Source organism: Centroberyx affinis, unplaced genomic scaffold (assembly GCF_046629955.1).
Source record: "Centroberyx affinis isolate AG114_WGS23_722 - 3 ecotype Tasmania unplaced genomic scaffold, CSIRO-AGI_Caff_v1 ptg001094l_1, whole genome shotgun sequence".
NCBI classification, from domain to species: Eukaryota; Metazoa; Chordata; class Actinopteri; order Beryciformes; family Berycidae; genus Centroberyx; species Centroberyx affinis.
Genome location: NW_027279639.1, coordinates 764,065 through 786,360, shown reverse-complemented (window position 1 = coordinate 786,360; position 22,296 = coordinate 764,065). Strand labels below are relative to the sequence as shown.

At 42.8% G+C, this 22,296-nt stretch overlaps 2 protein-coding genes across 2 annotated transcripts; one reads left to right on the top strand and one right to left on the bottom strand.

The window, feature by feature from the left end:
• Positions 1–672: 672 nt before the first annotated feature.
• pik3c3 (phosphatidylinositol 3-kinase, catalytic subunit type 3) lies at positions 673–16,682 on the bottom strand. The gene is made up of 25 exons (XM_071523507.1): positions 16,332–16,682; positions 14,800–14,988; positions 13,756–13,899; positions 13,319–13,448; positions 11,871–11,957; positions 11,194–11,289; positions 10,986–11,057; positions 10,665–10,769; positions 9,700–9,792; positions 9,295–9,480; positions 8,555–8,694; positions 7,937–8,018; positions 7,314–7,381; positions 7,104–7,209; positions 6,527–6,643; positions 5,803–5,934; positions 4,880–5,008; positions 4,611–4,680; positions 4,067–4,131; positions 3,525–3,609; positions 3,248–3,322; positions 2,313–2,481; positions 1,820–1,910; positions 1,236–1,361; positions 673–969 (listed from the first exon to the last, which is right to left on the bottom strand). Exons 1-25 carry the CDS (start codon positions 16,394–16,396, stop codon positions 955–957), a joined length of 2,637 nt encoding a protein of 878 aa, XP_071379608.1. The 5' UTR covers positions 16,397–16,682; the 3' UTR covers positions 673–954.
• Positions 16,683–20,584: 3,902 nt separating this feature from the next.
• On the top strand, positions 20,585–21,623 carry msmp1 (microseminoprotein, prostate associated 1). The gene is made up of 3 exons (XM_071523546.1): positions 20,585–20,690; positions 21,014–21,122; positions 21,452–21,623. Exons 1-3 carry the CDS (start codon positions 20,585–20,587, stop codon positions 21,621–21,623), a joined length of 387 nt encoding a protein of 128 aa, XP_071379647.1.
• Positions 21,624–22,296: the final 673 nt, after the last annotated feature.

Sequence of the window (22,296 nt, the reverse complement as noted above, 5' to 3'; positions counted from 1 at the left end):
AGTATGCAGAACACTGGTATGCCACAAATTTCAATAAAATATTGTTAAAAAATTGCAGTAAAGATGAACAATAAATGCCAGTGTTGTGGACAAGTCAGGCCTTTATACTTCTTGCACTGATAGGAGGTAATATCTCAAAATGTCCCTGAGATAATTGGAAGCAATTTTGTGCTGACTCATCACTGGCATAGGTCAAGCATATTCAAAAAATGTACCATAGACATCTCAGAATCCATCAACATTTTATTTTCTAAAACTTGCTCTGTCTCTCTATTGCATGTAAATGCCTTAATAAAGCTTGTTCACCTTAATCAGTGGCTGTATTACAGAACACTAGAGCAACTTTTCAGTATGTGTCAAAATCAGTGCTACTTTTTAGGAAATGTATAGCTTTTGCTTATATCACAGGAATTGTATTGAACTCCATGCCTTTCTCTCTGGCAGGAAACGCTTAGTCACTCGCTCGGTGACTCACCAACCCTCTCGGTGTTCAACTTGTTTCTACCCCCAGCGTGGACCGTATGACCATACACAGATGGGCAGTAATGCTCAATTGATAAACATCTTGAGCGCCATAAACACTGCATAGCAGCACTTTTTTGGGCTATAGTGATGAAAAACACAGATTGTTTTTAGGAATGCATTGGAGCCGGTACGTTTACTTGTATCAACATTCTTTTATTTGGCCATACATTTCATTCATTCATTTAATAATTAATATACATGATATATACATGAGCAAACAAAGGCATCCAAGTCCTTGTTTAGCCATCTTGCAGTAAAGGTTGGCAGTGCATTCTTGGCCTGTTTAACAGTGTCATGGGGGTTTCTTTCTTTCTCACACACACACGGCATCAGCAGGGACAGAGCCATACGACCATGTGTTTCTACCGTTACGGTTCTGTGCGCCTGTCGGTCCAGTTCAGCCTGATCTCAGCAGCCTTTCTGTTCTGCTCATCTGCGCCAATACTGAGGAGAAACAGACAGCAGAGGATCAGAGCTATGATCATGTTAAACTGATAGGAAAAGAGCTAAGGAGAGGGATAGAATCTGTATGTGGTTTTGAGAGTAATGGATCCCTACTCCATTGAGTTGCATTAATATTGCTATCAACTCATAAAGGAAGGAAACAAACTCTGTCTTCAGCTGCAGTTTCACGAGTGATGAACAGGATAGACCTCTGGAAATCCAGACACTTCTCTTTTAAAGTGTGTTATTTGTTGGAGGACGCTCACCTGAGCGAACTTGTGTATCTGCTCGACCACAGCAGCAAACAGAGCACCCACACTCTCATCAATCAGACTCTGCATGTAATGGACCGCCTCCTCATCCGACAGGTCCAACCGGAACTTGTCCTGCACCTGAAGGGGGTAGTGACAAAAAGTTTAGGAAACAAATATTGGTCATTGCAATGAGTGGCAAAAAGTGTCAATCACAGGAAAGTACTTGAAAGTCAATTTAGTGTTCTATGAATGACAAGTTACCTGACACTATCTGAATTGCCCTGATTAAAACCCCGCCCATCTGGTACGCCACGCATACTAAAACAAACACTAAGAATTATTTGCAAAAGTTTTTGTATTTGGTCTGGAAATGTCTCGCTTTGAAAAACCATTTTGCTTTGATGGAAGATAACTCAATTATGACTGTGACAACTTGATGAGGTCCTGTTACGGTGGAAAGGCAAATTAAGCCTCATTTTGACGATGTAACAGTGAAACTATTGAAAACAATATAATTTGTTAAGGAGGGGTGACAGCTGAACTGGGCAGAGCAACCCCGCTTTCCTATTCAGTACTAAGGGAAACAACAATCTTACCTTCTTAACAGTCTTGTCAGGCTCCAGAGCGATGTCAGGAATATTGGCATCCACCATGAGAGAGAACAGATTCAGGATCAGGTTGGAGTATCTGAAGAGAGGGAGAGAAGAGGAATATTTGCTGATATGGAGGATATTTGGGGCAGCAGAGAGAAGTCATGCGTAGGTAGACTCTCCCTGAGCAAGACACTGAAACCCTACTATCTCTGGCGCTACTGTTCTGTAGCTCACAGTCATCGCATTAAAATAATACAGGGGGAGGAATGTTGTCATGAAAGCAGGTGATGTTTCAGAATAGGCATTTCTCTTTTGGAGTTGGAGATGTCTGTTCAAGTCACTCCTCTAGTAGAAATACTATCCTTTATTCAAATCAAAGACTTGCTTGGAAGTTAGGCTGTCTGCTATACTGGTGAGCAGATGACTCACCCCGGGCGTGAGTCATCTCTGTGTGTGTGTGTGTGTGCATACTAAATGTGTGTATTGTGTCTCCTACCTCCTGAGGTGTAGGAAGGCGGTGTAGCACTGCTTCCTGAACTCCTGGTACTGCTCGCTCTGCATGCCTCCCATCCCCTCCACCATCTCCTTACTCAGCTTCATGGGCGGCGGCAGGGGCTTGGGGTCGCGACCCAGGATGTAGCCGAAGTCGATGTGGAACAGCTTCCCTGGATGGAGAAAGGAGAAGAGCTCCAAAATTACCCGAGGAGGCAAGCTTGGTAGTGGTATTCTTGTAAATATTCATGATTGGAGGTGAGCGGCAGGTTGAGCGCCGAGGTCAGATCAAAACAGTCTAACATGCATCAAGTAGACAGGGAAAATTAATAGGGTTCCCATAGTCTCTTGGACATCAAATTCACAGACTTTTCAAAGATTTTCAACTTGTTTGGGTAAATTCAAGGACTCAGAATTGAAATGTTTTGGGGTAAGACGTAACACTGGACAAAATGAGACATCATAGAGGAAATCTCAGAGGAAATATCAACACAAATCTCCATCATAGGCTTTTGTTGAGGCATATTGATGAATTTGGGTGCTATATTTGAATTTTTAAAAAATCACACACTTTCAAGGCCATCCACTCATTTAAAAAAAACTTCATTTCAAAACAAAGGCCTTGTTTTGTTTTTCTCAAATACATAAACTTTCAAGGATTTTCAAGGCCTGTGGGAACCCTGTTAAATATTACAGCTTGTACAGAACTACAATCTACAACACTACCAACTCAAAGCTTGTAATTCTTGTTGACACTCCTCTTTATGCGTTCCCTTTCAGAGCATGACAAACACAGTTGATGAATCTCGAATGCCTCTTTGAGTCTGCATTCTTGTGCTGGCAACATTCTGAACTAATCTTTTCAAATGCTGTTCATCTGATGAGGACATTATTTAGAGAAGTATAAAAAAAACATCTGAAAGAGTAGGTTTGCCTCACCAGTCTTGGTGAGTAGCAGATTGTCGAGGTGTCTGTCTCCGACTCCCAGGATGTATGTGATGACACAGTAACCAGCTGGAAGGACGCAGGGAGAGAAAAGACAATGATCAGACCAGTGGGATCAGTTCCTGTGGTCTCATACAGAAGGGGTTATGGGTTTGATTCCCACTGGGGCCAGCCATGCTAAAATGCCATGCTTGTATGGACATATGGAACGGTAAGAGTGTCCACCAAAATGGCTATAGTATGAGGTGGGAAGGTCTGAGCACGGACTCACCACAGCTCTTGACGTAGGTGTCCATGACCTCTGAGCTGATGCCATAAGGTCCTTTTTCACTGGGAGCGTGCTTTCTGAAGAAGCTCTGTCAAGACGGGATACAGGGAGAGGTTATGTTTGATGTCTGTCAGCATACCAATGCACAATGAAGATAGGAGACTAAGATGTGAGCAGAGTCCTGATTGTGCTCTGTGTGTCAAGTCATCTGTGGTGTTTCAGTGATGAAGGGAGTTCCTACTGCGGCAGTTTTTCCCCTTGTGACAGTTTGCAGGGAGTGGAGGTTGATGGTAATTTTGGATTTGGTTCCATGTCGATCCTTGTTTTGGTCCCAGTGCAGGTTGTAGCACTAAAACTTACTTGGATGATGTTCTTACTTGGATGATTTATCACAGTACACATGCTAGTGATAAACACAGCCGCATACTTTTTTCCATTTTGGGGAAATTATTTTTAGTTTTATTATCCATTTTTTTTCTAGCAGGATCGGATCGGGAAAGGACAACAAGCACAACGACTAGATACAAATTCGCAACACTGCTTACCTGGATGTTGCCCTCAGTAGCCAGGACTTCAGCAACAGGAACAGACTGGACAAACTGCATAAAACCTACAACAAGAACACATTTTCTCTGTTGGAGTGACGCTGAAAGACGGACTAACCTGGACAATGTAGTAGTGAAATACATTTTGAATACTTGAAAAAACAAGATTATACAGCAGTTTTTCTTCACTAAGATTATCAATTACTTGTTATGATTATTTATTTCATTTTTGTCTGTCAGTAACTAAATGTGCTGCTGCTGTTTAGGTCAGGTCTCCCTTGTAAAAGAAATTCTTGATCTCAGTGGAACTAACATAGATAAAGGTTATATACAAATAAAATGAATACAAAATTGCCTTATCCTGCAGGTATTTGTCTTTTTGAAGGAGTATTTGAGGGTCTAGCAATGTAAATCAAGCACATGGGTAGTTCCATTATGTGAAATCATATTTGAATATATTTTGCTCAGATCTGGAAGCAAACAGTTTACTCAATTTTGTCAATCTTTTCAATATTCATTTTTTTTTCTATCAAATGGTTCTCACCGTGCTTGGTGCTGGTGGCCAGCACTTTGTAAGGCGTCAACTTCAGGTCCAGGTTCTCTTTCCTCAACAGCTATACACCCAAAGCAAAAAAAAACATGTTGAACTTCCAAGTTTTCATAAAAAACGTGAAAAGAAGCATCTGTTGTTATAGCATTATAGAAGATATTGAGGTTGGCTGGTTGATCCAAAATCTTACCACCGACTTTCACGATTTTACCAGCTGAAATTATTTTCAGAATAGAAAAGAAACCCCAGAAGTGTATTCATACTTTGTCCATGAGCGAGATGATCTGCAGGATGAGCTGGTCCTGCCTCAGGTCGTCTCCATGTTTGAAGATGACTGGGTACATGGCTCCATCCTCTGCCTTGAAGATTAGCTTGGCTGGCATCAGGGCGCTCTGACACACACAGAGGGAAAGACTTGTTAATGATGAGATACATAGAAAAGGGGTTTAGTCAAGACCGCCTTAGTCAAGTCCGAGTCAATTCCAAGACCAGGTCCAAAGGGTGTTGAGAGCAAATTAAGTCCTATTCAAGACCAAAACCAAAATAGGCAATAAACAGTGAGCATGTCTTTCCAAATGCAAAAGCAATAATTGTTGAGTTTCTTGAGGATGAACAAATATGTAGCTCCATCTGCAAATCTGCTCTGTCTTTTACCCTTCAACATCCAACTAATCAATGCATAGAAGTTTAAGGCCCACTAGATACACAGGTTTCTACAGGTGAAATGGGGAGAAAATGACCTAAATATCAATAAAATTACCCATTTTTATATTTTTAGACAGGCAGGAAAAAGTTGAATCAACATCCAATAGTGGCTGAGACCAAAACAAGTCCAAGATGTAAAAAAAAAAAAAAAAAGTGATATAGAGACCAAGACCAGACTTCAGCTCTGCATAGCAAAGTAATATGAGATCTAGAAGATATACTGTAGGAGTCGGCTTCCATTAACATTAAGTTAACACAGTAGAATACATAGACTTAATTAAATTTCTCCAATCAGACAAAAATACTGGCACAGTGTTAACAAAAGTCTTGAAAAGAGTTAAAGATTAAAAGTCATGATGATGTGGTGTACCAGTGCCTTGAATGGCATGTTTGCCCCTGTATTTAAGGAAGTAGTGGCAGTAGAAGTGATAAGCAGGTGATTTAGGAGGAGGAAGGTAAATCAAGGTAAAGTTTCCAGTACCTTGAAGAGCGTGGCGGTCTCAGGGACGATGCCTCTGATCCGGACTTGAGGTTCCAGCGGCAGAGGGATGGGCTCGATCTCTGACAGGTTCACCTTCTCGTTGTCAGCCAGCAGAGCCTGCAGACGCTCCGTCTGACACACAGAGAGGGACGCTACTGTCAACACAGCTCAGTGTGTGTTTGTGTGTGTGTGGGATGCTGCAGTTAAAACCAACCGGCAGGATCAATGGAATGGGTGTGTGTAAAAAAGCGTATGTGGGCCCTTAAATGGATTTAGGAGGAGGATTTTCTCTGCATTTTGTGGTGCTGCAGACTAAATAGAAATTGGAATAAACTGGATTTTTTTTGTCAACAATCTACACAAAATACCCCATAATGACAATGTGAAAATATGTTTTAGAAATGCAAATTTATTGAAATTAAATACAGCAATATTTCATTTAAATAAGTATCTAACCCTCTGAGTAAATACTTTGTAGAACAGCTGTATGTGTGTATAGGCTTATTACATTTGGATTTTGGGATTTTCTCACATTCTAACTTTGAAAATGAGTAGGGTGACATATTTCTATGACAAATGTATATTATTTATTTTGGCCTGAAAAATTATTCTCAGCAGGTGATTTATTTTTAGTTTACCAGCTCTTGGCAGGTGAAGCAAAAAGTTAATTTCGGATGGTGGATACAGTGAGTGAGTTTTTGTGTGTGATCAAGTGTTCTCTTACCTTCTTCTTGCGATTGCCGCTCTCTCTCTGCACGGCCTTCATCAGCTGCACCAGTCTGTCCACAAAGGTCTGCTGGGCTGCCAGTAGCGAGCGCATCACCCGCACACTCTTATCACCCTGGAGGAAAGAGTGGGTGTGAAAAAGACAAACACTCAATATACAAAATATTAGAAACATCTTCCTGATATTGAGCTGCAGCCCCTTTTGCACAATCCACATCTGGATTAAACATGAGGGCTAACAAATAAATGGCTTTTAAGAAGATATACATATGTTCATACAGATGAAGGTTTGGTTGTGGTCATCAGTATGCCCAGTCTTGAGGAGTAGAAGATAAACAATAATTTCAATGATTTGTTTTTCCTCCCTCTTTTTTCTGTTTGTTTCCATACGTGTATTTATCCTTCTATTATGTTTTCCCTGTTCCTTTTTCTGCACAAATATATTGCAAGGATATGAACAAATGATATATGGTATATGTAACTGGAAAGTGAATTATGAAATCTTGCAATAAAAGTATAAAAAAATGGATATGTAGTGTTTTGGAATGAACCAAGGGCTCGAGATAAGGCCTGACCTTGAGCAGAGCCTGGCTGAACCTCCTCATGACATTGAGGTACATCTCGTGGGTCTTGAGGTCTCTCTGCTGGGTGTCCTGGTCCTCACACTCCACTATCACATACCTGAGGAAGACACACACACACACACACGGCTTTAGGTGACTGAGACAGAGACACACACACACACACACTCTCAGTCAGAGAGAAACACTGTGGGTTGTACTCACCAGTACAAGTAGTTGGCAAGCGTAGAGTTCTTGCAAGCGCGAGAGATGAGAAACGTGCACAGGTCTTGCTATAAGAAGACAGAGAGTAAACACACTGTTACACAAGTTTCATATTGATACACACACACCATCTGGCTGCTTGTGGTACTTCTGTTTTCATGCCTGTTAGGATTCTCACTATTTTACAGTCTGTTACAGCAAAGACAATCACATATGTAAAAGATGACATGGCTAACATCATGACAGGCTAATGAAAATAGATATTTATATTTGATTCACCAATGATCTAAGAATTCAAGGTTTGAATTGATATCTAGAAGCAGGGAGGAGTGTGTTTCCATCAGCATGTTTTCCCACTTATCTCTGCCTCTCTGCCCCTCTTATTTCTAGCAGGAATAAGAATAAATGGGAGACTTCTAGCACTGCATCAAGCTACTGACTTTCTGTCTGGTCTTATCAACTGATGTTTGTCTGTATACTATGTGGTGGTATTTTAAGTGTTTTTATTGTATTTTTTTTATTGTAAGCCTTGTCTGCCAAGAACAGTTCCCTTGTGGGACAGTTTTTGAATCGATTTCTCTTCTGCCTTGTGGTTTTTCTTTCCAACAACCCGTCTATCTTACCTCTAGATTCTCGCTGTCTGCTCCTTCCTTGCCTTTCTGCGGCGCAGGGGAGGGCACAGACGGGCCAGACAGGATCTGGGAACTACACAAACACAAACAGTAAAGAAGTAAGAGTCAGAACAACATGGCAGTTCAAATAATAAGTGGGATTCTAGTCAAATTGACGAGATAGCGTGGATAGTGTGTCTGCGTGGTTCGCTCTTAGTTTAGATTGTGAAGAGTTGCAGTTTTCTGCATCAGGCCACCTTTACTGGCATAACCGACAGTTATGCCAGTAAAATCATACCACGCTTTCACAATGCTTCCAGAAAGACTAATGCTGCAAAGTAACAAATACACTTCCAGCATGTGAGGATTTTGGCTAATACAGCTTAGTGAAAAATTTTGATCCAGGAAGTAAAAATCACTGGAGCCTCAACAAACATTCCAGTCCTCTCACTGTCACAACTCTGTTAAGATAAAAGCTTTGGACTTCTAATGTACCAACCCACGCAGGAAAATAACTTTTTATCCACTGGCCACAGCTGCCAAAGTTTACCAGCCAAAATTATTTTTAGAACACAAAAGACGCTCCAAACTTTCAGAATAGCTGTTGTAATTTCCCATCCAAGCACTGACCTGTCCAGGTCCCCCAGTGCGGAGCTCTCTCCAAGGCCTTGGCTGTCTCTCTTGCTGCCTGGCTCCAGGCCTCCCTGGATGTCGCTGAAGTTCTCGTACTTCAGGGCCTGGACCAGCTGGAGGAGGTACATCAGCAGGTCCTGCAGAGAGGAGAAAGAGGAGAGAAGGGAGTAATTATGGTGATGGTAGAGGAGGAGTTTCTTTCCAAAATGCTGTCTTTCCATTTTGGGGTTAAGTTTATCATTAAATATCACAAATATATAGAAAGAAAAAAATAATATAAAAGATCTGGTCTGTAAAAGTGTAATCACTTTGTCAACAAGGGCTTCAGTTACCTACTATACATGAAAAAAAATACCATAACTTTTGATAATTTTGTGACATTAATTGTTGCATTTATGTAAATGGTGGATATCCAACTTCGGACCAAAATTCTTCACATACATTTAACTTCATATGTCTCCTGTCATGTGAACACTATACCCGCCCACTCACAAAGACACACACAGTTATGAATGTGTACATACAGTCTGTAACATAAATATTAGACTGGATCAGTAGGCACCAATTTCAAACTGTGAATTTACCAGTAAAATACTTAGATACTAGTTCAGCTGATAGACTTTGTGGCCGTCTACCTCAGGACATAAAAGATCTTTCTAAAAATACATTTCACACAGTCATCACCACCCACCCGTGCACTCCTGACTGCTCCCTCCCCTCTGCCCTCCTACGCCTACCTCGTCATCCGCCTGCTGCAGGCGCGCCACAGCGTAGCGCCTGACGGTGGGGTTGGTGAACTGCGAGGACAGCAGCTCCAGGGAGTCCTCCACATCCATGGGCCTCCACTTCCCCAGCAGCTCCAGCGCCTGCTTGGCCTCCTGGGGCAGCGCCCAGTTCACACACTTCAGGAACTTTGTCAGCGCCTGGGGCGACAGGAGGAGGATATTATAATAGGCACTGGGAGTTAAATATATGTTAGAATCTGTAAACTTTGGAGAGAAAGCTGGGTCACGTAGTTTGGATAGTCTAATGTTGACACTCAACTTTCATACAATTCAGCACAACCTTAGTGACGTGAATGCACATGACAGAGAACAGCACAGAAATAGGCAGGGAAGAGCAGATTCTAGCAGCATACCCACCTTCTCCTGTGTGGTGAGGTAGTATCTGAACTTCCACACCAGGTCCTGCTCTTCAGAGCTCAGCTGCTTGGTTGGAGGATAGCTCACTATGATCTGTAGGTACACACAGTACAGACACACACAGATCAGATCAATTTTAGTGCTTACACTTACTGAAACACTAGACTCAAACCGGTACACAGCGTTGAAGTGCTGAGACAGAGAATAATATATTTCAAATGAAGGCAATCGAGGCACTTTGACTTGCAGAAAACAAACAGCCACTGAGGCAAACAACTGACCTGTATGGGCCTCAATAATTTATTTACCTGATTTAATAATTTATCTGCAAGTTGAAGCACCTTGATATCCTTCTTTTGAAAAATCAGTTCTGACCCGAAGTTCCCCAAATTGAGCGTTACCAACGAGAGAAATGCTTCTTAAAGAATTATCTGTGTTTTTTAAAATATTTAGTTCTAGTCCTGAGTTCTGATTGGCTGAGTCACATTCATATCCCATATCCCAATCCCACAGTAGTCAATTTAAATATTAATGCGTTAACCAAAAATCACCAGTCAAATCGCCACTCTCGCTTAGCAACCATGTTGTTTAGCAACTGTTAAAGAACTATGTTGCGTTGCAGAAGAATAATATTTACAATTATTAATTAAAATTGATTAAAAATCAAAGATTTATTCAACATTTGTGCTCTGTCTTTTTTTTTATTGCACTGGTGTTATACTGCCATTTTAAAAGTAGTAAGCCACTCAACACTGTGCTTTACAGTGATTTTAGAAGAACTCTCTAACAATGCAAATGTTCAATAAATATTTTTAAATCAACAATAATTAAATAATTTGCATGCTGTGCCTAATGACGCTTCATAGCTGTTCTAAAGTCACTACAAAGCACGGCCTCTCGTGGCTTATTGCTTATTTCAGTGACATGTGGATCCTGAACAGAAACCTGGAGTACTAGTTACTGACGTTGAGCTGGTCGCGCGTGGCAGCGTTGGGCTTCAGGTCGTGGTCCGACGGGCCGCTGCGGAGGCTACGAGCCAGTTTGTGATGCTTGCTCTCCACTAGGTTCTCCTGTAGTGAGACCAGAGAAAATCTCAGTACTGCAAACTGATATATATTATGCAAAAATATGGGTAAATTTATACAATCCAGTAAATGTGTACAGTTGACAAATTAACAGGAAATTCACATAATGTTAAATTAACTGTTTACCTACATTACCATCATAAACATATCATGTCCACAGTGTAAAAGTGTGTGTGTGTGTGTGTGTGTGTGTGCTTTCACCATGCACATCTGTGGGTCCGGGACTTTGACGATGTCGCAGCTGGTGAGAACGGGCGACGCGTCGTCTCCGTCCTGAACGGAGAGGAGTTAGAGACAACACACCAATCAGCTGTCGCCGAATCCACTGTGATCCATACAGCAGGCTGCTATCATATGTGTATTACATGTTAACATATACCTAGTTATATGCTTATGAACATGGAAATACCTTTTCATAATAGACAATGCTGTACTCCTTCTCATTTGTTTTGACACGGGGAAACTCCACCATGAGGTACATGAAGTTGGAGCTGCGCTTCTCACTCTGTGGAAACACACACATCCAGTCAAAAGACAACTCAGTTATTGTGAAGTAATTCAAAATACTAAATTTTGTAGATGACAAATGCATATAGTAAAATGGCCCAGACAATCCCTCATTGTCCTTGAAAAATCCCTACTGAATCCCTGCATAACTGCATTCTGTCCAGATCAGCAGACTAGTCCAACCCAGACTAATCTGTATTTTCCAAGTCATGTTTCTAATCGCTTGTATCAAGCTGATCCGTTTTATAACTGCCTAGACTCTGAGTGTGTGCTGTGTTTTGTCAAATTATGCTGTGTGACAGTGTTATGTTGATTATGTACTCTTGCTGCAACGCCTTTTAAACATGAAAACATGCTGCAAATCAATTTCCCTACAAGAACAACACAGTCATTGAACTGAGCACACAATGAAAGCCTTTGACTTCTTCACCTACACACTTGTGACTGATCTGTACTTGAGTCTGATCAAGTGGCTTTTTCAGCATCTTGTAAGACTTATGGCCCATGTGAGATCAGAGATTAAATCCACAGGTTATATTTAGAGGAGTTGGAAAAACGACCCCGGCTACATGTACTCACCTCGTTTATCATCTCAATCTCTCTGAAGGTCAGACGGTCCAGCCAGTCTACCTTCACCATGTGGCCCTGCCGATGGGCCTTCGTCAGCTGGATGGAGACAGAGAGGGAGAAAGACAGGAGGGGAGAGAGACAAGAGAAGTGGAGGGAAGGATGTACAGAAAAGGCAAAGAGAAAATGGTTCATTGAAATAAAAAAAACGGTTGCAGCAGAGTTGGTTACAGCACAGTGGTTGATGTGCAGACAGCTGGACCAATCATGCACAACCAGAGTGACCAGCAGCCAATTCAGCATCTCTCAATCACACACTCAGCAGCCAATCCACTCGACAGTCAGTGTGGGTGTAGGGCAAGTAAGCACAGGCTCTGCCATGAACAAGAAGCCCACAACTCAGCTGGTTAAGAGTTAGTATTCCACTCTTTAACAAATCATATGAACTGGCAGCAGCCTATAAATACCCAGGGATTTAATTACATCCACTGCTCTTGTGACAAATCACAAAAGAGTAGTCAGTGAGTGTGTTTTAGGAATCCAATCATTAAAAAACAAGCCAGTCCAATCCTTAGGATACATCAAGTAATGTTAAAATTAAATGTACTCCCTAACGCCCCCCCTCTCAATATTCCAAGAACATTATATCCACATACACTGACATTATATCCTTGTGTCCTCATATACATGAATTCCATGCATACACACTTACACAAAATACACTCGCACACAGCAACAGCAGAAAACTTAAAGTCCAAGAACGTGTGTGATGCTTTCAAGAGCACAGACATACACCTTGACAGAAAACTGAAGTGTTCACACCAGACCTGGGTCAAAAAGTGTTTGCAAATGCATTGTATGGTTTGTTTTATCCTACTGACGTGCCAGATGGGTGGTGTTTTCCCATTACATCTTTTCCATTTTGCAGAGAAAGCATCTCTAATTAACAATTTACTGGACACAATCTGAACTGTCCTGATGCGGTTAGCCCCACCCATCTGGTACGCCACACAGGTTAAAAGAAAATGAGTTACTTGCAAATACTGTCTGGCCAAGGTCTGGTTCACACACATACAGTACACACACACACACACACACACACACACACACACGTTCCGCATTCCCAGCGCCCACTCCTCCTCTTGTACTCACATCACTGAGTACCTCCAGGTCAGGGCCCTGGAACAGACGATGGTTTAGACAGGGCTTTGTACAGGAGGATTCCTCTCTCTCTCACACACACACTCTGTATGTATGTGTGTGTCTCTAACACACAAACACACACAGTGTCTCTCTATCACATACTTGCTTACCGTCCATCCTTCCCTCCTTCCACCTGCCCTTCCCACTCACTGTCACTCACACAATCACACACTTACACAAAATCCAGACCTTGTATCCTCAAACAAACATACTCCCTCCTCCCTCTGACACCAATCCTTAACCCTGACCCCCCCCACCTTGGCCAGCCTGCCCATCTGGTCCTCTGCCAGGCTGCTGCTGGTGCGTCCTGGTGTAGTGGTGGGCTCCCCTCCGTCCCCCTCCACCCCCGGCCACACCTTCAGGTCGTGCATCCCTTGCCGGAACATACTAGAGCGGGAGAGGATGGAGAATTTTTATTTCACATAGAGCTGAATTTCCCAAAGGGGATCAATAAAGTGCTATCTTATCTTAGCTTGGAAAGGGGATGGGACACTCTTCCCACTTTATGATTAAAGCTGATAAGACGGGTGTATTTTACATAAAAATCGTGCCTGGTGCAGCTTTAAAGAATCAAGGTAAATGTTGTTAATGCGTGTTTTTAACTGTGCCTGAGTTGAGGCCAAAGACTATTTTTCATCCTGGTAATTCTATTTTATCCCATCAGTAACAAACCACAAGCTTTACTGCAAGGCACCCATATTTGCCAAAGAGGGTGACGGTGGTTCCCCCGACGGGGACAGCTCTGCCCGGCCCGTAGACATCCCACACTGTGAGGGCAACCTGGGCGCTCTGGGGAAGGTCTGGGTACTTGACTGGCAGCCGCAGCCACTCATTCCAGCTGCACAGGACAGGGGGAGAGAGGGAAGGAAGGTAGGAGAGAGGGAAAGAGTGTCAGAGAAAGGAGAGGAAATGTCACATTTTTGAAACCCACAAGAAAAAGGATCAGTTTTTATTGGAGAGAATCTTGTGTCTGAGAGGGCTGAGAGGAGGGATCAAGAAACAGAATTGTCAGTGGTGAAAATATGTATGAAAATATAGATGTTTTTCAGGAATAGCATTCGAGTAATGATAGGGCATTTCTGTTTCACTTGATAGCACAAGTGATAATGTAGAGTGACAGGAGAGATGGGAGACAGAGAGGAAGAATGACATGCAACAAAAGCTGAGAAACCACAATGCTGTAAGCACATACCTCACATCCAAACCCACTGAATCACAAGGACACTCGAAAGAATGAATCTTTCGGCTGTTACAATTAGGGTTTGAGTGATATGGGGTTTTGAAGACCGAGACCAACTGATAGCTGCCGATAGCTGAAGTTTCTTGTCGATTTGACCACTTTCATGTCAAAACATTATGAGGATTCAGTGTTTCCCCCAGAATTGCATTCTTGTCAGGGTGCAAAAGCCTCTGAAACAGCATTCAGACCATTATGGGAAACTAAAACTCTCGGTTGAAACCCAGACTGATGAAATTCTTTCTGAGATAGCAGGACTTTAAGGCAAAGTGACCCACCACACCTATTCAATTGTTGGAGAAACTCTGGAATACATTACTGTCTTTAAATGAAGAATTAATTTACTTTAAATTAATTAATTTTTGAACAATCAAATGAGTAAATAAAAAGTGCACAGAAAGCCTGGCTGATATCTGAGAAAAGAAGAAAAGGCCAATATACCGGTCTGAACCTGGTTATGATTTACCAACAACACACAGAAAGAGACAGCTTGGGACTCACTTCCAGCGCGTGCTGAACGCCTTGTAGGAGGTGCGAACGGGCAGAGCGAGGGGCTTCCCCTCAGCAAACACCTGGCAGGTGACGTAGAGGTCCGAGCAGTTCTCCTGGTACAGGCCAGAGAAACGCAGCATCGGGTCCTGCAGCAGGGCCTTGTAACTCTTCTGCTCTCGCTTGCCCTCCAGACTGCCTCTGGAGGAAGGGGGGAGAAAGAGACGGAGTGAGGGAGGAGTGAACTGTGAAGGTGAACCAGTTTATTATGAAGATGTGGAGCTGTTTACAATTGTTTGGACTTCATTGCCAGAACTGCTGCAGCTATACCTCACGATTCATCATATAGTCCTATATCCTGTTGATTTGGAGACTCTTATGCTTTGTAACCTTTTCCATATAACCTACTTCCCTTGTGCATCTTTTTGCTTAGACTTCTGCAACTCCCTCTATATGGGTCTTAGTCAAAAGTCAGTATCGGCTCTTAACCAATGCTAAATGAAGAGACCCCTAGCTATATTGCTGTTGTTTTAACTCATTATGAACCTGAGCACAAGCTGAGACACTGGACAGATTTCTGACTGTTCCTCGGTCTGAACTCACGACCAAAGCTAACTTGACATTTTGCAATGAGGGGCCCTAGATTGTGGGAAAACCTGCCTGAGGAACTCAGTTTAGCCAAATCAGCATCATCTTTTAAATCTCGAATTAAGACTCACTTTTATAGACTGGCTTTTCATGTAAATGTTCTCGTTTTAATTTGTCTTTTACTCTTTGAACATGATTTACTAAAGCCATTCATGGGTGCAAAAACCGCATGTTCAAAACCAATAATTTAACCCCTGATTGGTCTAGCAAATTGCTTTGCGCCAATCAAAAGTCTTAGTGGTGAATTTGAACATTATTGTACCCACTAAAAGGTACCAGCAAATTTGTGCCTTGGTGTCTTTTTTCTTTGGTAGTCTTTTTTTTTTTTTTTTTTTTTTTTGGACCTTTGCATATTTATTTGTATCCGTTTTGTTCCATTCCTTCTGCTTTTATATGAAGCATTTTGTAAGCTCTGTCTTTAGATAAGTGCAGCATAAATAAAGATCATTATTAACATTATTCATAGGTTTGCTGGCACTTGCTGTGACTCAGATGATAAACAGCCTACATGACACTGCTCCAGTCAGATGATGGGTCAGGCAGAAAGCTGGCGAAAGGTCACGACTTGTTAAATATTCTGATTATTTGGGAGCCAGTAAGTAGACTCATGAGCTGTACACATGATATAAACAACGGAACGGCTGTGCTTCCAAATTAGAGTCCTCACCGGGCAAGTTATGAGTCATGACGATGTTTTCAGTAAACAACGAGCAAAAAAATCCTACTGAGAAACTTTTATATGAGAGAAAAAGTAAGAAAAACAACTGCCAGAGTGAGAATAGCGGCGTCAATACGAAACCGTTGCAGCTAACAGACGAACACCGCATAGCAAGCATCCTATCAAGTCACAAGATTAATTACAACCCCCGTGACAAAAGAGACTGAGCAAAACTTACATTTTAAGTTGAACGTTAATGTCCAAGTCACAACTGTAGACATAGTTAAATTTGTCGGTGTCCATCTTCCGACGGCGAATACAAATTCTACCTAAAACCGGACGCGTTAAACATGAAATCCCTAACGGTTATTTGAGACTTTGCGAGCGGTGGGGTTTGCGACAAGGCCTCGGATCAGTGCAAAAACACTCCTCGGCGCCCAGCCTAAACTCTGTCCAGACGGATAGAGACGTTATCAGCCTATACACACGTTTAAAAAGAAGACTTTGGATGCCTAAATTCACGGTAACGACATTATATTTACGGCTGTCTGACCGGGCATGATTTGATGTTTTTGATAGCTGCACAACAACACAGCAGCCCAAAGCTAGAGCCAGTCAAAAGTAGTCGATAGTCGATGTGCTGAGGCTGAAAAGCTGCCGTGTCAATCATGGTGTCGTGGATTGATTTGTCGAGTCTGAAAGGACAAAGAAGGAAGTGAATAAGAGGCGGGGTTTCCAGGATACTTATTAAAGGGGAAATGCATTTTAAAGGAATAGTTCACAACAAAATGAAAATTCAGTCATCCATGCACCCCTACATAATGTTCCTCGAAACTCCACTGAAGTTCATAGGACCACCAAACACACAGATAGTTCTCCTTAACTAATGAAGTTAACAGGGCCATCTTTTATAGCTCGAAAAAGGGATGAAATATCCATAACATTTCTTCAAACAGCTTGTACAGCACAATACAAGTGTTTTGTAACCAAACAATTGCACTGTGAGTCCAAAAGTCCAGTATTTTACTTGCTGACAATGATTTGTTATAGAACGTGCCAACGGTTTGTAGGGTGCATGTGCAACCAGAACATTGTCAGCCAGGAAAATGTAGAAGATAATGAGCCAAATATACCCACAGTGCAATCATTTGGTTACAAACGCTTTGATTATGCTGCACAAGCTGTTTTTTATGCTTTTTTTTTTGAGCTGTAAAAAGATGGGCTGTTAACTTCAATAGTTTAGGAGAAGGCTGTGATCGAACTATAGGGGCTAACTCGCTGTGTGTTTGATGGTCTTACGAAATTTGAGCACTGAAGTTTGGACTGACATACAGGGGTGGACTTAGTGATTTGGGGGCCCTAGGCAAAGGCAAGCATGGGGCCCCCTGAATCCCAACCCTCTCCCTTTTTAATCCATCCTTTCTACATATTACCATCAAGTTGGGGCTGAGAAAACTATGCATGCAAGGGCACTTTTTGTTGTTTTTCTGCAACATTTGTGTAGCTTGCTTTTTTGTTTTGGGTGTTACTTCTCTCTCAGCTACTGATGCAGCAGCAAGAAAAATTTGCTTAAGTACCGAAATAGTAACAAAAAAGTAGCAAAATCGCACTAGAAGTGGAATAACCCGCTAGGGTGGGTGACCATGACTGAAGACTGAAATAATTTATTGTAACAAAAAGTACATTTATTTTATATTGATTAAAAATAAGTTTACATTAATTCTATTCTTGTCTTTTTTGGGGGCCCACTGGCTGCCAGGGCCCAAGGCAGTCACCTACCTTTGCCTAATGGTAAGACTGCCCCTGCTGACATGGGGGTGAGTAGATAATGCAGATGGATTTGGAACAAAAATAAAACCATCTCTAAACCCCCACAGTCATGTAAAGAAGACAGAGGATAAACCCACCTCAACTCAGTTTAACCACCTTTTCATTTGGAAAATAGTTTAGTCATCTTTTTCCAGCAAGTCTGAATCTTTATGATTTAAATTCACAGTATAGACTATATGAAGTATTATCAGAATAATTTACATTATCTATACAGTTATAGAAATGTTATACACTGTAAAACTTAATACATAACAAATGCATAATCACAGCATGGATTTGCTAGTTGTTTGGGTTCCAGTTCAGTGAATAATGCTTAAATATTATTTCTCTACGGAAGATCTTCCTTTTAAAAGTAAAAAGTCCATTTGAGAACATTTAGAGACATTTCTGAGACTAAATGTCCTCTTATCAAAGTTTAAAGCTGCCAAGTGTGATGATTCGATGACGACAGCGCCTTGAACTCTCAAACAGAAAGTTTCCCCCCCAATTAAAGTCCACTTGTCACCAATTAACTGCACGTCCGTGAAGGGCAGTGGGCGTGTGACAGGAAAATCCTCATCCTTTGTTTTGAAGAGCGCCTCCCTAGTCGTCAGCTCATCGAAACCAGGGAGTGAACTCATCATCAGTGTAACTGTATAGGACCCATAGGCTCTGATGAGGCCGCCGCCACCCTTGCTGAACATATGGAGGAACATCTGCCATCAAAATCTCTTGAGTCCTCCAGAGCTGTATCTGAATAAAACATCAAGTAGCAACAAAAATAGTTAGAGGAAGTAAATGAATAAGCAAACTGACTTCCTAGATGCCCGATCTGAGGTTGGCAAATAGCTGTCATGAGTGTATTCTGCTAGGTATTTTGTTGTTACTCCTACATGTCGCTCCTGTCAGTGAATTGAACAGGTCGCAGAAACCGTGCGCAGCTACGGAGAGGCAACAGTGAGTCATACAAACAGAGAGCGAAGGCGGTAGCACCCCTGGCTGTTGAGGGAGACCTATCAACACTCTCCGACTACTGTGGGGGTACGCGAGAAAAAGCACGTAAAACACGGCGTTGCGAGGCCCCGGGGCCTCCTCCGAGAGGCCTGAGCGCGGTTTTTCCTATGATCTCGCACCTCGGACTTCAGATAGCGAGCGGAGTGGAAGGAGATGAGCTAATGTTTTGTTCTGGCCCAGGGAGCGTTACTGCGCTGCCTTGTCAAGTCGCATAGTTGTTTGACACTTTTGACTCTTTTCAGCGCCGACCCTTCGCGAGAGCTGACACGAGGACCGGTGTCAGCTCTCTGCATCGCCGGAGCTGACACACACACTCTCTCGCTTCTCACATGGGCATGCACACACACAAGTTCACACACACACACACACACACATACAGAGGAATAACTACGTCTCTCTCTCAGTTCAATTCATTTCAATAGGCTTTATTGGGTGTGTGTGTGTGCTGGGTGTGTGTGTGTGTGTGTGTGCTGGGTTGACACTCCACCATATGATGACTATCAATAGTCACAACAGTTCAAATGGGAATAAAGCAAGTATCAAAAACACTACACATTGATCAACGTGTGTGTGTGTGTGTGTGCGTGCGTGGGTGTCTCTCTATGTCTCCCTCTCTCTCACACACACACACACACACACACACACACAAACAGAAGCACGTCTCTCTCTGTCTCAAACACACAAAAACATACTTGTGTGTCTCTGTCACACACACACACACACACACACACACACCTGCAGAGCATAGCCATAAACGTTTTAAATCCTGTCTTTATGGGTTTCCTCTTCCCAAACATCGTGCGTCTCCGTCCGCTCCTTTGGGGTTGGCCGGTTGGACAGGACCCGCATGAGGTCACAGACCGGAGTCAACAATCTGACATCATCGACATGAGCTAATCCCACCGAGGTAGACAGGAGTCAGGAGAGACACTAGACCCCTGCAACTGCAATAAATGCAAGTGTGTATGTGTGTGTGTGTGTGTGTGTGTGTGTGTGGCAGTCACACTTTGATGGCCTCTTAGTAACTATATACCTAGTAGTTGATGATGAAAACACACTCCTTTAATTCTATATTTCAACATTAGAGAGAGAATGGCTGTGTGTGTCAGAGTGTGTGTGCAGATAATGGGTAAATTCAGGATTTAGTCACGTGTTTTATGTGTGTATTAGTCACATCTTCAACTGCTGTACAGCAACCTGGCCTACAACACCATGTGAGAGCCAGCAGAGGTTGAATGAATCATGTTAGCCAATTCCATCCCTCTCTCCTCCTCCTCCTCCTCCTCTCCTTGGACCTCACCTCTCTCTCTCTCTCTCTCTCTCTCTGCCCTCCATCTCACCTCTCTCTTACCCTTCCGTCTTAGTCACCGCATGGATGTGTCATTGTTTCTATCACTTTAGAGGTTCATGCCCGCTGAAGCGCAGCGAGGTGATCTCCGGAGTGCCAAAACAGTGCCAAGACACAGCCTCCCCCCCCCCCCCTCTCTCTCTCTACCCCCCAAACCGCCTCCCCCTGTTCCCCATGGCACCCCAGACGCCCTTCACGCCCACCGGCCAGGCGGCGGTGCTGACCACACCTCCACGCCGCGGTCGTAAAGCTCCGGATGTATAAATGGAGGTGCGAGGGGAGAGGAGGGGAAACCAGAGGCTGAACCGGACCAGAGGAAGATGGAGTCCACCGGGGTGAACTGGGTGCTCGCCGTGCTTGCGGGGGCTCTGCTGTGGTCCACCAGCGGCTCTGCTGCGCCCATGGAGTGCCACTTCGACTCCAGAGGTGAGATGCTCTGAAACCTCATAGGACGTCTGTACACTTTTAATGTTTATATTTTAAGAATTTAGCTGATGCTCTTATCCAGAGCGACTTGAAATAAAGTGCAACAGTAGAATATGCATAAATTGCTAGATTAGCAACATTACAAGTGGGGTCATTGCTGTTTTCTGTTCATTTTCACTACCTGATTTGTATTTCCTATCAGATTTTTAACTTCCTTTATTGATTATTCCTAAGCCTGGTTAGTGTGACTGTGATGCTTGAATGTATAAATCCACATTTTACTGAGAACTTGTATGACAGGAGTGTGTTGACTGTTGTTGCAGCGCTGTGTGAGTTCGAGGGGAGACACTACTCACTGGGAGAGACCTGGATGGACAACGCCTGCATGCAGTGCACCTGTCTGCACCCCGTCGGCGTCGGTTGCTGTGAGACGTGAGTACACAAACAGCCTGCCTGGTGTGGTGTCCAGATCCCCATGGTTACTCTGGTGTAGCCAGCTTCAGAGACGCTCCTCTGAAAGACTATTTTGAGACATTTCTGCTTTGTTAGACCGAATGAAGCGCAGAGTGTCAGGAAAGGTGATTTGGTTTTGAATGGCATGACACTGCAAGTATATGGCATGTGCTAATGAACGGGCCGCACCCTGTAACACTTTTGAGATTACGATGAAGCAAGAGTCACTTCTCCTCCTGAATATCTGATTCCCTCACTTGATAAGGGCTTTAGAGAAATGCAAATCCTATCCCTCTGTCCCCATCCAGGGTGCATCGGCCAGTGGATTTCCCCGCGTGGTGTGAGGTGCGGGTGGAGCCGGTGAGCTGCAGAGTCTCCCTGGTCCAGACAGCTGACCGCCGCCTGCCCTGCTCCCCGGGGGAAGACAACCAGGACCCCAGTCATGGATCACTAAAGCTGCAGCAGCAGCTAGAGGGCTAACCAGCGGGTCGGACCAGCCGCCATCTGTTCTGTCTGTTTGCAACCAGTACTCACTACAATTACATACCAGTAACCATTTTTACATATATATACTGTACAACTATGAAACATTAGCAGCGTAGAGATAATTCTTGGATCAGATAAGCAGTGGAGGAAAGGTGAGTGAAAGTATATAATCAATTATTAAAGGAGGGATTGTCTGCCTCTGGCTGGCCTAAATCGGACGTTGAAAGATGATTCAAGTCCCAGAAATAAAATGCTGTTAAAGTGGAAGTGCATTATTTTCCATCCTACTGTGTGTTTCATGCAAAGATGCCAAGCAACAAATGATGCACCCTTTGAGAAATTTGGGAAATGCAGAGAGCTGGGTCTTTTCTCTTTTTTGTTAAGCTGAAACGTCCTTTTGGAAGTTTGTTAAGATGTCAGTCATTATATTCTGGTTTTTGTCTGGTCATTTTTCTCTAGAGGTTGTTTGAGGAGAGTTTCATGTAAAGGATTCCCAGCACCAAATAATCCCTCTTAGAGAAATTTGGTAAATGTGGAGAGCTGGGCCTTCTTTATTCTTCTTGTTTTTAATGACTTTTATGTTAAGCCAAATAACAATACCTTTGATTAATCCACTAATGCACTACTGTAAATATCAGCATATATACACATATAGTAATATATAACA

Bases quoted from the DNA above. Each gene is read 5' to 3' on its own strand.
- pik3c3 (XM_071523507.1), bottom strand. From the start codon at position 16,396: ATGGACACCGACAAATTTAACTATGTCTACAGTTGTGACTTGGACATT. The intron at 4,681-4,879 runs GTATGAATACAC...TTGGGTGTATAG, and splicing joins TCATCTCGCTCATGGACAAA to CTGTTGAGGAAAGAGAACCT. The intron at 1,362-1,819 runs GTAAGATTGTTG...TACCCCCTTCAG, and splicing joins CTGACAAGACTGTTAAGAAG to GTGCAGGACAAGTTCCGGTT.
- msmp1 (XM_071523546.1), top strand. From the start codon at position 20,585: ATGGAGTCCACCGGGGTGAACTGGGTGCTCGCCGTGCTTGCGGGGGCT. The intron at 20,691-21,013 runs GTGAGATGCTCT...CTGTTGTTGCAG, and splicing joins GTGCCACTTCGACTCCAGAG to CGCTGTGTGAGTTCGAGGGG. The intron at 21,123-21,451 runs GTGAGTACACAA...GTCCCCATCCAG, and splicing joins GGCGTCGGTTGCTGTGAGAC to GGTGCATCGGCCAGTGGATT.